Source organism: Chenopodium quinoa, unplaced genomic scaffold (assembly GCF_001683475.1).
Source record: "Chenopodium quinoa cultivar QQ74 unplaced genomic scaffold, ASM168347v1, whole genome shotgun sequence".
Classification (NCBI taxonomy): Eukaryota; Viridiplantae; Streptophyta; class Magnoliopsida; order Caryophyllales; family Amaranthaceae; genus Chenopodium; species Chenopodium quinoa.
In genome coordinates this window covers 300,488-313,286 of record NW_018743014.1, presented here as the reverse complement: position 1 = coordinate 313,286, position 12,799 = coordinate 300,488, and the positions used below count along the sequence as shown (strand labels likewise).

The following is a 12,799-nucleotide window of genomic DNA, read 5'->3' as shown; positions in this document are numbered from 1 at the left end:
CTAAATTGGGCAAAGGCTTTCAGAAGCTTTCTAGACGTCTACAAATCTGCTAGGCAGGAAATGTTTACATTGGGAAAGAGTTCATGCTATCATGTCGCTAAAAAGTGGGCTTTTTCCTAAATAAGTTATTTGCCTCGACTTTTTAAAGTAGTGTTAAAAAGCCTTACTTCATTGCTCCAACGGAGTCTAAATCTACACACTAAGTCGCGATATTAATAGGAATCTTTTCGGTGGAAACAGAAGAAGAAGAAGAAAAAAAATTGGTCTTTGGAGAATGCGGTCCACATATGGGTGGAAAAACGCTTGCACAAAAGATCATGAGACAAGGTTACGAACCAGATTTGTCATAAAAAAAAAAAGAGAGATTTTTTCCTTTACTGTTCGAATAGACACATCGGAAACTGGCCTATCCCGAAGATGCTTGAAAAGCGTCCCGGTGTCCTCTGAACTGAGTTTTCCTTTTTTTGATGTGAGTGAGGTTTTGCCCCACAAATTATGATTTAAATAGAAACAAGAGCAGGTACCGCATGTGCCGTAGGAATGGGATAACTATTTGAAAGCAAGGAGAGGACCAGATGAAAGAAGATCAGAGCCGACCGAGGTTGAATGAATTATTCCACCTGAATTCTCGATGTGAAAACACAGAGACAAAGGGCTGATCTTTGAATAGGAAAAAGAGTGGATCTGCAGGGTCCCAAATGAATTGGCTTATTCGAAAAAAGCCCTGTTCTTTGGAAAATATATATAGTGGCTGGTACTGTGAGGGAGATATTGTCTTATATAAAATAGGTTGTCACGAAGAATCAGCAGCAGATGTTAGAGAGAATTCCTCTCTTTATATATGAAATTTTCTCTTTATTTATGAGAATTTGGGTGACGCTACGAAAGCGAGGCTTTCTTTCCTGTCCGGTCAATGAGCCCCCTTCGCGAGGTTGACAAAGCAATCATCGGAGGCGACAGGAGTGCTTTCATCAAATGATGCATGTAGGTTGAGCCATTCGCAACCCATTTCGGCTGGTCGAAAAGAGTTTCGCGTAGAGACGACTGCTATCCAGGAATAGTTTTATATGTTAGCTCGCGGGGGCGGGCTTTCCTCTATGGTAGTCCCGCTGCAGACAGGATGACCGGATAGAAGACCGATTTAATCTCAAAATGAACCTATTTATACAACTCAGGACTAAGAAGGGATTTTGCAACTCGGAAATTCTCATTTGAATTGATGTCCTTTCATTGATTCCTCCTAAATTGCATTGATTTATCCTAAACATTTCATTTCAATTGGAATTTGGTTATTCATCGGTAGGGCCGGCCCATGCTCGGCTCTAGTTGTGACCTACTAAACAATGGTAAATTATCATCCTAATTTTTAAGTAGTACCTCCTTCGTTGCATGAAATCTTTTCTACTTTATTTTTATATTAGTCAAAGGTAGAAAACTTTAATCGGCTTTATTACATGAAACTCCTATATTCAGTATGTTAAAATAGTACTCAGTTTACACATCATGTAGGATTATTTGGATTTCACATAAAATTTCATAATATCATTTTTCTCATAAATTTAACTCATTCAAGAAATTATAAAAAGAAATTATTATAGTTGACATGCATAAAAAAAAAATGCATTTTACCGAACGTACGAAATAGAATAACAAGGCGTTTCTCTTTTGAGCCCTTACTCGAACCTCCCATCCACAGGAGGTGGATCCAGTAATAATTAAAAAAAAAAATATTCACAATCAAAATCAAAATCAAAATCAAAATCAAAATCAAATACGAAGTAAAAAAATTCACAATCTATCAAAAAAATCTCACTTAAGTCCTCAACTTCTATCAAAATCAATTCAACCCCAGGTGTTCTTACTCACTCACAATCAAATTCACACTCTCACTCTTTCTCACACTTTAACACATTTTAGAGAGAGAAAATCCCCAGAAAATGGAGAGAGAAGGAGTTCAAGAGAGAATGCATTCTTCTCGACGAACAGCAGTTTCAGGCGACGATGCTGAGAACGAAGAATCCGACGATGAATCAAAGACGAAGAAAACCGTCGCATTTTCAACTCGTTTCATCAACTTCGTTTCTCGCTATGGTCTTCTTTGGCCTTGCCTTGCTTTCACTTTCATCGTCGTTTTATTCACTTCTTCTGTCGTTTTCTACACTCGTTCTCTTGTTTGTGTTTCTTCTTCAAGTAGTGGCTTCTTTCAACCTCATTCTCGTTTCGCTTTCTTTGGATTTGATGGGCTTGATTCTGATTTTGGATCTCTTGGTGTACCCTGGTGTAAGTTCTTCAATCTCTCCTTTTAATTTTTTTTGGGTTTTTTTTGATGACTAATTGAATGAAATTGGATCTGGATTAGATTACTGAATGTATGTTTTTGATGAAATTTATCTGGGTTTTTTATTATTTGAATCTGGGTATTGCTTATTAAGGGGGTTTTTGAATGTTTATGATTTGTGTAATTTGAATGAAAATGGGGTTAGATTATTGTATTTTTATACAAGTTTTGGGAAATTCGGAAATTAGTAGCTAGATTAGATGTTATATATGCTACTCTGTGTTATAGATGTTATACATTTGGAAGGCTGGATCTGAAAATTTGTTGATTTTGGAATATTGATAGCATTGTTTACTAAACATATAAGCTACATTATGTTTGATTGAGAGAGCTTAGGAAGCTAGAATTGGGTGTTGCTCATGTTTACAGCTCCTATACAAAGAGTTGGATTGAATTGAAACTTTTTTTTTTGGACCTTTAGCTTAAGAGTAAATTAGATTTATTTAGGGTACTTGGGTTTATCGATTGGGCAGTTTTTAGTACACGCGTGGACATAATGAGAAAGACTTGCCAATCGCGATTAGTTGAGCTACTAGAATTACCAATTAATTATCTACTGCATATTCATACTTAGATAATTTATTGTAGTATTTGTCTTCAGTAGACTCTTAGGCTGCTTTTGGTTTGATGTAAAACATTTTCAATGAAAAATTAGTTTTCATGGAAAATCAATTGCAAATAAGTTTTCCTTTCTTTGATTCCATCAAGAAAAGTTATAGAGAAATTAAAAATAGGGGTGGAACTGTTAGGATAGAGGAGAGGAAAGCAAAAAGGAGGGAAGGAAAATGTGGCTTCCCTTGTTTTATAAAGGAAAATGTTTTCCACCATTAAGAATGCAATTTTTTACTATTGAGAAACCAAACATAGGAAAATGGGAAATCATGATCCACGAAAATATTTTACATTAAACCTAAGGAGGCCTTAATGAAAAGCTCATTGGATGCACTTAATGTACCATGTCATTTATGAACTGAACTAACCACAATTTTGTATATGCATCTCCTTTGTTTGAAGAAAGATGCTAGTTGCAATTATGTACAATTTCTTATGTCCAGTTGTTGGTTAGTATGAGCTTTCAGAAAAGGAATGATTATTTGGCATTGGCACATATATTGCACGATTGGTTGGGTTCTCTTGGGTTCACGGATAACAGAGATTTGGTGTATGCACTTACATGCTGCCCGTGTGCTTTGTTGCGTTTAAAAATGACATGGAGTTGGTTGTGACTTACGATAACCGATCACAATAGCCTTACTTCTCCATCTCCTGTATGTTTGCTTTTGTGTATATTTCTAATTGTAAAAGCCTCACTTATCTATCTCAAAAGCTTTAATTGCTTCCGTAGTTTAAATAGAGGAATTCATCTAAAGTAGTTGATTGAAATTTTGGCTATCCCAAATCATGTACTGCCTTTCTAAAGTGTTTACAGTTGTGTAAAAGTTGCTATTTTGGAATTTAAGAATTAGGGTTCATCGTTTCAACATAACTGTCAATTATTGTGTAGTTTCTTGATGTATAGATAAGATTAAGTTTTACCCTGAATTGTCAAACCCTAATCATAGAATTCCCATATGTTACATCACATACAGTTAAAATTACTTGAAAACTTATAAAAATGCCAGTATTTGATGGGGGAAAGCAAGAAATCTTCAATCCAAAGCTTTGAATAAATTTCCAAATTTTAAAATACAGTGAGGTAGAAATTGAGGTGTGGTATTGATTTCTGATGTTTCTGAGAAAAAGCTGAGGGATTCTATTTGTGGGCCCCCTATAGTGCTATTAATGTCATCATCCCAAGTGATAGTGGTGCACAATATTCTCTATCACTTGAAACTTATAAGATACAAAGTAGTAGTAATCTTTGTTTGTTTGACAGTCCAGCAGGTGCTGCAGCGGCGGAGCTTTATTGTTCACTAAGATCAAATCCTAGAATTATAGCTTTTCCTTTTTTTTTTTTCCCCATTTTCCTCTCCTTCTTCATTTTGACGTTCTCTATCTACTGATTTTAGTTCCTCCTCTCCTCTCCTCTCCTCTCTTCACCTCATCTCTCCTCTCCTCTGTCCAATCTGCAATTCTGGTAGTCCGGTGAGCATCTGAGCAATTGAAGAATCAAGACTTTCATCAATCTGAAAATCTGAAATAACAAGGTCAGAAGGTCTGAAATATATGGATACATCTAAATTGAGATTAGAGAGATAAACTTAACAATCACAAACAAGTGCTGCAATCTAGAGATGATAACATAATGCAGTTTTTTTTGGGGTGAGCAGACCATAACAGAGAAATTCACGAATTGGCTTCAATCTTTTTAAGCTATGCCATGAATTTTCACACCTTGAGCTCTCTTAAAGTGTCGAGAAATTCAAATGGCATTTATCTGCAGTCAGCCTGATTTAATTTAGTTAACATCTTGTTCCCTATGCCAGAAGCACAACCAAAAATTAGGCTCATAAATTCTGTCCTTATCTGCAACTCTGCATGAATGCATATATATGGAATGGCCTATTTATTCTGCTCGTTTAATCTATATGCGACTATGCGAGGTCACCTAAAGCACACTATTTGAATCTACGATGAGGGATTATGTCTGTTGAATATGTTGCCTTTGTGCTATGTGCCTTTATCATGTTTTATCAGTGATTCTTTTGTTGACCTTGTTTTCCATGTTTATAGCTTGTTGTTTAAGTATCATATTACGTAGACAGACCCAAACATGATCTAGTTCTTACGGTCTGCACCATTTTAATTGTTCTTGTTGGCAAAAGGCAGATCGAAACATGGAAAATCGGTAGAATGGACTTCCAAGGATCTCATTAGTGGATTGGAAGAATTTATACCTATATATGAAACTCGGCCGATCAAAAATAACATGTTTGGCATGGGATTTGACCATAGCTTTGGACTGTGGTTTATTGCAAGGTGGTTGAAGCCAGATCTCATGATAGAGAGTGGCGCTTTTAAAGGGCATTCCACATGGGTGCTGCGACAAGCTATGCCATACACTAGGATAATATCAGTGACTCCTCGTCATCCTGAGAAGTATCTGAAGAAGGGTCCAGCTTATGTTGATCAAAATTGCACATACTTTGCAGGAAAAGACTTTGTAGATTTTGGAAATGTTGATTGGAAAAGTGTAATGAAGAAACATGGGGTTACTGATCTCAGTCGAGTTCTTATCTTCTTTGATGACCATCAGAGTGAACTGAAAAGGTATCATTACCTAACCAACAAATGTTGATCGTTTTGTCCTTGTAAACACCTTGCAGCGTTTGTTTCTACGTTTTGTTTCCTTTGCTATAATGCTAATGATCCAAGTCACTAATTAAGGCTTCTTTCTTTCCTCAATATTCTGCTTTTGATAGATTGAAACAGGCACTAAAGGCTGGTTTCAGACATATCGTCTTTGAAGATAATTATGACACAGGAACTGGAGATCATTATTCCTTGAGACAAATTTGTGATCAAAGTTATATAAGAGGTACAATTCCTTGTGCTTCTACCCTAGTTTTCATCTTAGCTTATTTCTCGTATGGTTTTCATCTTAGCTTATGTCTCGTATGGTTTTCATTGAATAATGCACAGTGTACCACCCTGCCAACCCCACCTTGTCTGTTGGAACTTTTTGAGGTTTTTCAATGTTTTCCTGAACACCCCTTTCCCCCACCCCCCTTTCTCTCTCGTTCTTCTAACACCAAGTTAAACACAATTCAAGTGCTGAGTTACCTTATAATTGGTATCATATCCTTTTATCTTTAAACACAATCCAAGTGCTGAGTTACCTTATAATATGGTGATCAAAATTAATTTAAATTAACAATCTTAGTTGCTAATTTTGCTAATAATTAAGCTAAATCTGTTTAACTTTGTTCCAGGAGGAGGCCACAGTTGCTTCAAAGAAAGCGATGAAGCTAGAGTAAGAGCAAAAAGGAAACCATTCTGGGAGAAAGCTCTGGATATCAATGAACTCTGTGGACCTGGTGAATCATGGTGGGGTGTGAGAGGCTATATGCGCGATGACTTTAATCATAGCAACAAGTTAATCTCCTACTCTGAGCACTTCCAGAATAGTAGATTTGTTGAATCAATCTTAGATGTCTTTTGGGAAGTTCCACCAGTGGCCGGTCCATCTCTAACCCACCAAACAAGATATGATCCTGCTCGCTCTGTTCCACCTATTGTTGAAGATGGTCGTTATAACCTCTTCCAAAGGCTAGGTCTAGGTAGACTCGAAACTTCTGTATTTAATGGGTACACTCAAATGGTATATGTTCAGATTTCCGAGCCTGAATCTTAGTTTGTCAAAAATATATGCAGAGGAAACATTTGTTCAGATTTTTGGCTTTTATGCATACTGTCAGCTCAGTTAGGTAATTTTACAGCAATGATATATTTCTTCTTTCACCTACCACTGTTCCATTACCTTGTTCAAGTTTTGTAATCATAACTTTTTACTTTCCACCTCTAACCAACAAAATTATTGAGTTAGTATGTAATTGATTTCTTTGGCTATGATGTTATATATAAAGTATTTTTTTTCTTTTGCTTTTGACTTCTTTGGTTAGGCAAGATTTGCTAGATACTGTATTTTCTAAATATCATCTTATTTATTTTGAGTGTAATATTTTCTCCTATATCAATTATGAGCTTTTGAGAATTCTGCAAGATTTTAGTGAGTATATCATAAGTGTATCGTCATTATATGATACTATCCCCCTTTTCAAGTGTTACTTTGAGCTGGCATTACTTGAACTTGGGAAGATGAGTTGGATATGAAGTTGATTTGCGAATAGCCACTTTCTTGTTTTCAGACTGTATTTTTACAAGCTATTTGCATAGTATGATTTCTTCTCCTTGTTCTCGAGTCCTTAATGTGTACTTGTACATTGTATCTCCTTAGATTTTGTCGCATCAAATGCATCACTTGCCGAGTTTTGATTTATTACATGATTAACATGTGTATATTTGGACCCTGGAGTATATAGTGCATTAAGCAACTCATTAAATTGAAATGAAAATTTGAGAAATTCCAAGTTTCTCAACATATGTTTCTCAAATGGCAAAAACGTAAATAAAAGCACTTTTTTTTATTATTCATCGGCAAAACCGCTACTTCACCGCTTCTTAAAGTAGCGGTTTTGCCATAAACCGCTACTTGAAGTAGTGGTTTTACCTGTAATTTTACAAATTTAACCTTTTGAGAAACAAATTTTGTTTCTCATGTTGAGTAACAGGGGTGGCCCCTAAAAATTTGGCGAATACAATCCAAATATAATAATAAAATAAAATAGAATAAAAAAAATGAATATGATAATTCAACCGTTTAACATTATAAAGAAACTATTCTTAGGCTAACAAATCATTTTCTAAAAGACTTAGATGCAGGTTGAATTTGAAGCTAGGATGTCCAGATTTTTCATAGAATTTAAGTTTTTTGGTGGGATTAAATTATATTGAACATTAGACTAATTTTGCCCTTTCATCAATTGAATGTGGAACTTTATAAATCCAAATTTCATGCCTCTTGAACTCAAAATGTTTCATAAAAAAAGGGATCTATCTATGCACACCCAAACTCAGGAGGTTAATATAAAAGCTTGAAATGTCTACAATAATGTATATTTATCTAGTACATAATAACTTTTTTTTTCACAACCATTAAATCTAATAAACTCGTAAACACTCCCTAAATTTCAAAACCTCTTGAAGGCTCCTGGTGTTCCACTAGATGCCTCCTTACTTGCTCTGATGCTGCCTGCATCTGTTCTCAGGCTTCAGTTTTGCACTTCTCAGTTGCATTTGGAGCTGCCAACAAGAAGATTTGAGTCATCAATATTTTCAACGAAAGAGATTGTCAAAGGAAATGAATGAATATCTTTGAGCAACATTTGGGCATCCACATAAGTTTACAGACAAATAAAGCTTTAGATTAAGCTGACATTAATGAGCCATAAAATTATCAAAGTTCTATTACGACAAACCTAGTCCAATAGCTTCTGACCCTTTCATGATCCGAAGCTTCCTGCAGTTCTCGGTGAACATCCTGTAACACAGAAACAATTGATCAGAAGGGTCCAGAGCTATCAGCATAACAACATAAATGTCCTTCAAATGAAGCAGATGAGCAATATTTCTTTGGATGATAAATTGAGAAAGGTTAGTTTCAAACCGCAAGCTTGAAACCATATACTTCCCATATCTTTCAATTATTCCCTTAACTTTAGAAGGTAAGATACCAAAGCCGCTAGACAGGGAAGGGGCTAGGGGGATGATACCAAAGTACCAAACAACCCGATTGACCAGATCAGAACGGCAATTTGATCCCATTACACATGACAGGTCCTAACCACTTTTAAGGAATTCAACATAAAATGGGTATCACAGAGTAAAATGAGTTAAATTTAAAATTTGAATCACAACTAGAACAGTAACAAACCCCATTGGACCAGGTTGCCACAATGATCATGCTTTAATCCTATTGCGAAGCAAGAAATTGTGCAGTAGGGTGGTGTTGATGTATTTGACAACCAGAAAATATAGTGACCACCAAGCCTCACCAAAAGGCATTTCTTTCAGTGCAAAGTCTACTATGAAAAAAAGGAGATGAAGGACAAACAGCACTTACCTCCAGGGCACATCACCAACTAACATCCAATCACCATCCTTGTCTTCGTATGTCAGCACATATTCAGCATTTTGAAGATCTGTTGATTGCCTCTCGCCCAATCCATCCTGTTTTACATGCCCATTGGAGCCATACTGACCTGCACCATAATCGTTAATACTAAATCGGTCAATTTTTACTCGTCTGATGATGTCAAGATCATGCATGCCTTGGAAACTCATTATACCGATTGATTTTAGCTCTTCTTATAACATAAATGCTTCCACATCCAAGGAAAACAACAAGAATCCTATGTTTAATCAAGACTTTAAAGATAATTGTGACTACTCTGTTTCACAATGACATCCTACTTTTGTATATACGTTATGTTTCAAATGTACTGGACCAAATGCTCATATAACTACAAGTATGTGCATGTACTGCTCAACTTTGGAAATTTCGAACTATTCAAACACTTTACATGCGAGTTTCCTGATTAGGACATCTATAATTGAAATGAAGTAAAATAACCATGTCCTAGAAGTAGGATTCACTCATTTCCTCACAAGATATAACCATTGAGAAAGATCACGAATTCACAACCGTTAATTATAGTGGAAACTGACAATGTTTATGTACTCCGATGAAATTATATCACCATCTAGACCATTGAAACAAAATAAAAAGAGCCAAACTGAAGACGGAGAAATAAAATATACCAGTTATAAAGCAGCTGAACATCTTCTCTAAAGCAGAAGAGAGATCCATATAGTTTCTATAGGTTTGGAGGTCCACCTTCCTCAAATATGGAGCACCATCCATGCTAACCTTGACATAGAGGCATGCAGCTCCTGATTTCTCCTCCGCCTGCCCATTGTTCTTCGCAGAAGTAGATGCCAGGGTATTCTTTCGGAAAGATCGAATTGGTGGCCATCCCACAACCTGTGTCCTGTTCCAAACAATGAGTCAATAATCCACGTACACAAAAGGAATCTTAAAAAAGTAAGAGGATCACAACTGAACTATATCAAACATAAGGGTGAGTTTATCCCCAAACTCGAACCCAGACTTCAGACTCTGCCACATCAGCTTTCCACTAACTTTAAAATACTTTTTTATTATTCAGATTCATACAAGAATTTCTCCAAATTTACACATTATCCCAAGACTCACTCCAAACTCACTTAATCCTCTTCAAAATATATTTATTTTCTTGTAAAATATCTTTAATTATTTTTTAAAAATTATTGTAAACTTTTGGTTGGTGAGGTGACCAATTTTCATTGACAACCAACCAAAATATGGCAGGATTTGTTCCCTTGCAGGGGCGGAGCCATGTAGGAACAAGGGGGGACGGTTGTCCCCCCATTTTTCCAAAAAAAAAATTAATTTATGTTAGCTTAAATAAATGCTGTAAATAAGAATAAATACCTTACATGTATACCTTATATAACAAAGACAACATTTGGTCTGGTGGTTGATGGGCTTGAGTAAAGCTTGTATTTCTCTTTGATCCTAGGTTCGATTCTTTACCCGATCAATTTTTTTGTTTCTTTTTGCTATTTTTGGATTTTATTTTTATTTCATTTTATAGTTTATACAAAGTGCTCCTATTTAACTTCTTTTTCTTGTTTTTGGATTTTGCCATTTTTTTTTTACTGGTTTTTAAATTTCATTATATAGTATGTAATTTATATATACAAAGTATTATAAGTCTTCAAACCTCTAATTACTCTCATTTAACTGTTTAATCAAGTATCGCCTTGTTGATAGTGATTACTAATGTGTTATTAAACTATTTGTAATGAACACATGTCTCCGTATTTTTTTATCTCTCTAATTATGTGTGCCTAAATTCTATTTTTTTTATAGCTTGTTTGGAACTAAGTTTCCAATTTTATTTTTAGTCAAAGAAAGTTTATTTATTTATTATTATTTTTTTTTTTAAAATGTAACCCAAATCCCTTTACATCTACTATCAATTTGTGTAAATGCTTATCATTTGATAAATCATATTTATCGATTATTAAGGATTACATACCTTAAAATTAGGGTTTACCAGCATAAAAAAAAAAATTTGGTTAATAAATTTCTTAATATGCAATTAATTTTTTAACAACTCCTCTTTCACCATATATTAATAATTGTCATATCTCATAAGCGATTTCAAATATATATTAAACAATTTATGTGATCAATTTCTTTTTTCTTATAATTATTGTCGATTATTAAACATCTAAAAATTGTCCCCCCAGATTACAAATCCTGGCTCCGCCACTGTTCCCTTGCAAAGTCTTGAAATGGGTTTGGATTTTCCAAACTCCATGCAAGACTCACATGAGTCTTGAGTGAGTTTATTGCAAGAATCTTGAGCAAGACTCATGTTAAGACTTTGCTCAAGACTTGCAATAAACTTACCCTAATACTAGTAGCTAAATCATACAAGAGACATCCAAAATTTCACAAATTTGAGACAGAATAACATAATGAAAAGTTCTATCATCCATTTCAGATAATTCTAACACAACACCCTTCGCATATACACTTCTACCCTTCATTATATGGACTCTTCACTTCACCTCAAGTACTAGCGATTCTCGCCTAGACTCGAAGTGTCCGAGTATCCAAACCAAAATCAAAGACAATGCAATAGAGACATATTTTAAGACACACAGATATAGAACAGCTTCAAAAGCAGTATAGATGCTTCTACTTGTGCAAGCATACCAAAAGATGTATACAAATTGATCAGAAGTAAATACAATTAATTTAGCAAGTGCAATCAAACAATTTCCTGTCAACAACTCATCAAAACAGAAAAAAATGCAACATAAATTCAAGACAAACATGCAAACATAACTACATAAGTTATACTTGTATCAAATTAAACTAAACATAGTACACAAATAAAACAATATTTTATAATTTTAGCAGTAAATTGTAACCAAATAAAATAAAATAAAATTTACTTGGAAGCAGGAGCAGAATTTTGATCATTAGCAGCAGAAAGTTGAGGCTGCTTATCCTGAACAGGTTTAGGAGAAGAAGGGATATTGTTGTTCTCCACAGAAGTAAAATTATTACCATTTTGCCCTCCATCTTTACTCAAATTAGAATCAGAATTTCCATTTATAGTAAAAACCCATTTCTCACAACCATCAATTGCATCTGAAAAACCCCTTTTAGCCCCAGAAGAAGAAGCTTTAATTGACCCATTTTGGGTTTTTCCTTCAAAATCCTTACCAAAAATAGTAACCCCAGGTTTCCTTTCAGGTGACTCAGAACCTGGTAATCCAAGACTTAACTCAGTTTTCAGAGAAAATTTGGGTGAATTTACAGAGTTTTCCATTGAAGAAACCTCTGAAAACCCTATGTAACCATGCTTAAATTGCCTAGACATTAAACTTTAAACACCCCACTTGAAGTATTACAGAGAAAAATACAGTGAGTAATTGAGATATAACCTTGAATTAAGTGGAAAATGTAGATGAAGAAGAAGGAAAGAGAGCAGAGAGAACAAAGATATGCACTTATTAAAGAAATGGATTTGATGCAGAAAAGAACCTTCCTTGGCCCTTTCTGTAGCTCTTTGCCCCCTCCTCCAAAGTTTCTTTTTTATTTTAATGATGATGAATATTTTGTTTTTCCAGAAGAAAAGGCAAATTCTGGTAAAAAATAAATTATACAGCGCGTTTTGTACATGACTAGTCATATCATATGGTCGTTGTAAAAGAATAAAGTAATCCTTATAGCACTGATCGAGTAATTCCTATAAACTGAGCAAGTAACCTCTATAACACTGACGAATTGACCCCTGTAACACTGATCGAATTTCCTCTATAACAATAACGAAATAACCC

At 34.9% G+C, this 12,799-nt stretch overlaps 2 protein-coding genes across 2 annotated transcripts; one reads left to right on the top strand and one right to left on the bottom strand.

Moving 5' to 3' along the window:
* The first annotated feature begins 1,572 nt into the window (after positions 1-1,572).
* On the top strand, positions 1,573-6,831 carry LOC110729833. The gene is made up of 4 exons (XM_021909611.1): positions 1,573-2,280; positions 5,104-5,548; positions 5,701-5,816; positions 6,211-6,831. The coding sequence occupies exons 1-4, from the start codon at positions 1,938-1,940 to the stop codon at positions 6,630-6,632; spliced, it is 1,326 nt and encodes a 441-aa protein (XP_021765303.1). The 5' UTR covers positions 1,573-1,937; the 3' UTR covers positions 6,633-6,831.
* A 986-nt stretch (positions 6,832-7,817) lies between these two features.
* Positions 7,818-12,567, bottom strand: LOC110729832 (auxin-responsive protein IAA27-like). Its single transcript, XM_021909610.1, has 5 exons — positions 11,909-12,567; positions 9,659-9,888; positions 8,961-9,099; positions 8,317-8,378; positions 7,818-8,140 (listed from the first exon to the last, which is right to left on the bottom strand). Exons 1-5 carry the CDS (start codon positions 12,337-12,339, stop codon positions 8,103-8,105), a joined length of 900 nt encoding a protein of 299 aa, XP_021765302.1. The 5' UTR covers positions 12,340-12,567; the 3' UTR covers positions 7,818-8,102.
* Between the last annotated feature and the right edge of the window lie 232 nt (positions 12,568-12,799).

What these genes read in the sequence shown, in the direction of transcription:
- LOC110729833 (XM_021909611.1), top strand. Translation starts at nt 1,938, where the DNA reads ATGGAGAGAGAAGGAGTTCAAGAGAGAATGCATTCTTCTCGACGAACA. An exon ending in CATCAGAGTGAACTGAAAAG is followed by an intron (nt 5,549 to 5,700) that starts GTATCATTACCT and finishes TGCTTTTGATAG; the next exon opens with ATTGAAACAGGCACTAAAGG. An exon ending in TGATCAAAGTTATATAAGAG is followed by an intron (nt 5,817 to 6,210) that starts GTACAATTCCTT and finishes ACTTTGTTCCAG; the next exon opens with GAGGAGGCCACAGTTGCTTC.
- LOC110729832 (XM_021909610.1), bottom strand. Translation starts at nt 12,339, where the DNA reads ATGTCTAGGCAATTTAAGCATGGTTACATAGGGTTTTCAGAGGTTTCT. An exon ending in AATTCTGCTCCTGCTTCCAA is followed by an intron (nt 9,889 to 11,908) that starts GTAAATTTTATT and finishes TGTTTGGAACAG; the next exon opens with GACACAGGTTGTGGGATGGC. An exon ending in GTTCAGCTGCTTTATAACTG is followed by an intron (nt 9,100 to 9,658) that starts GTATATTTTATT and finishes ATTATGGTGCAG; the next exon opens with GTCAGTATGGCTCCAATGGG.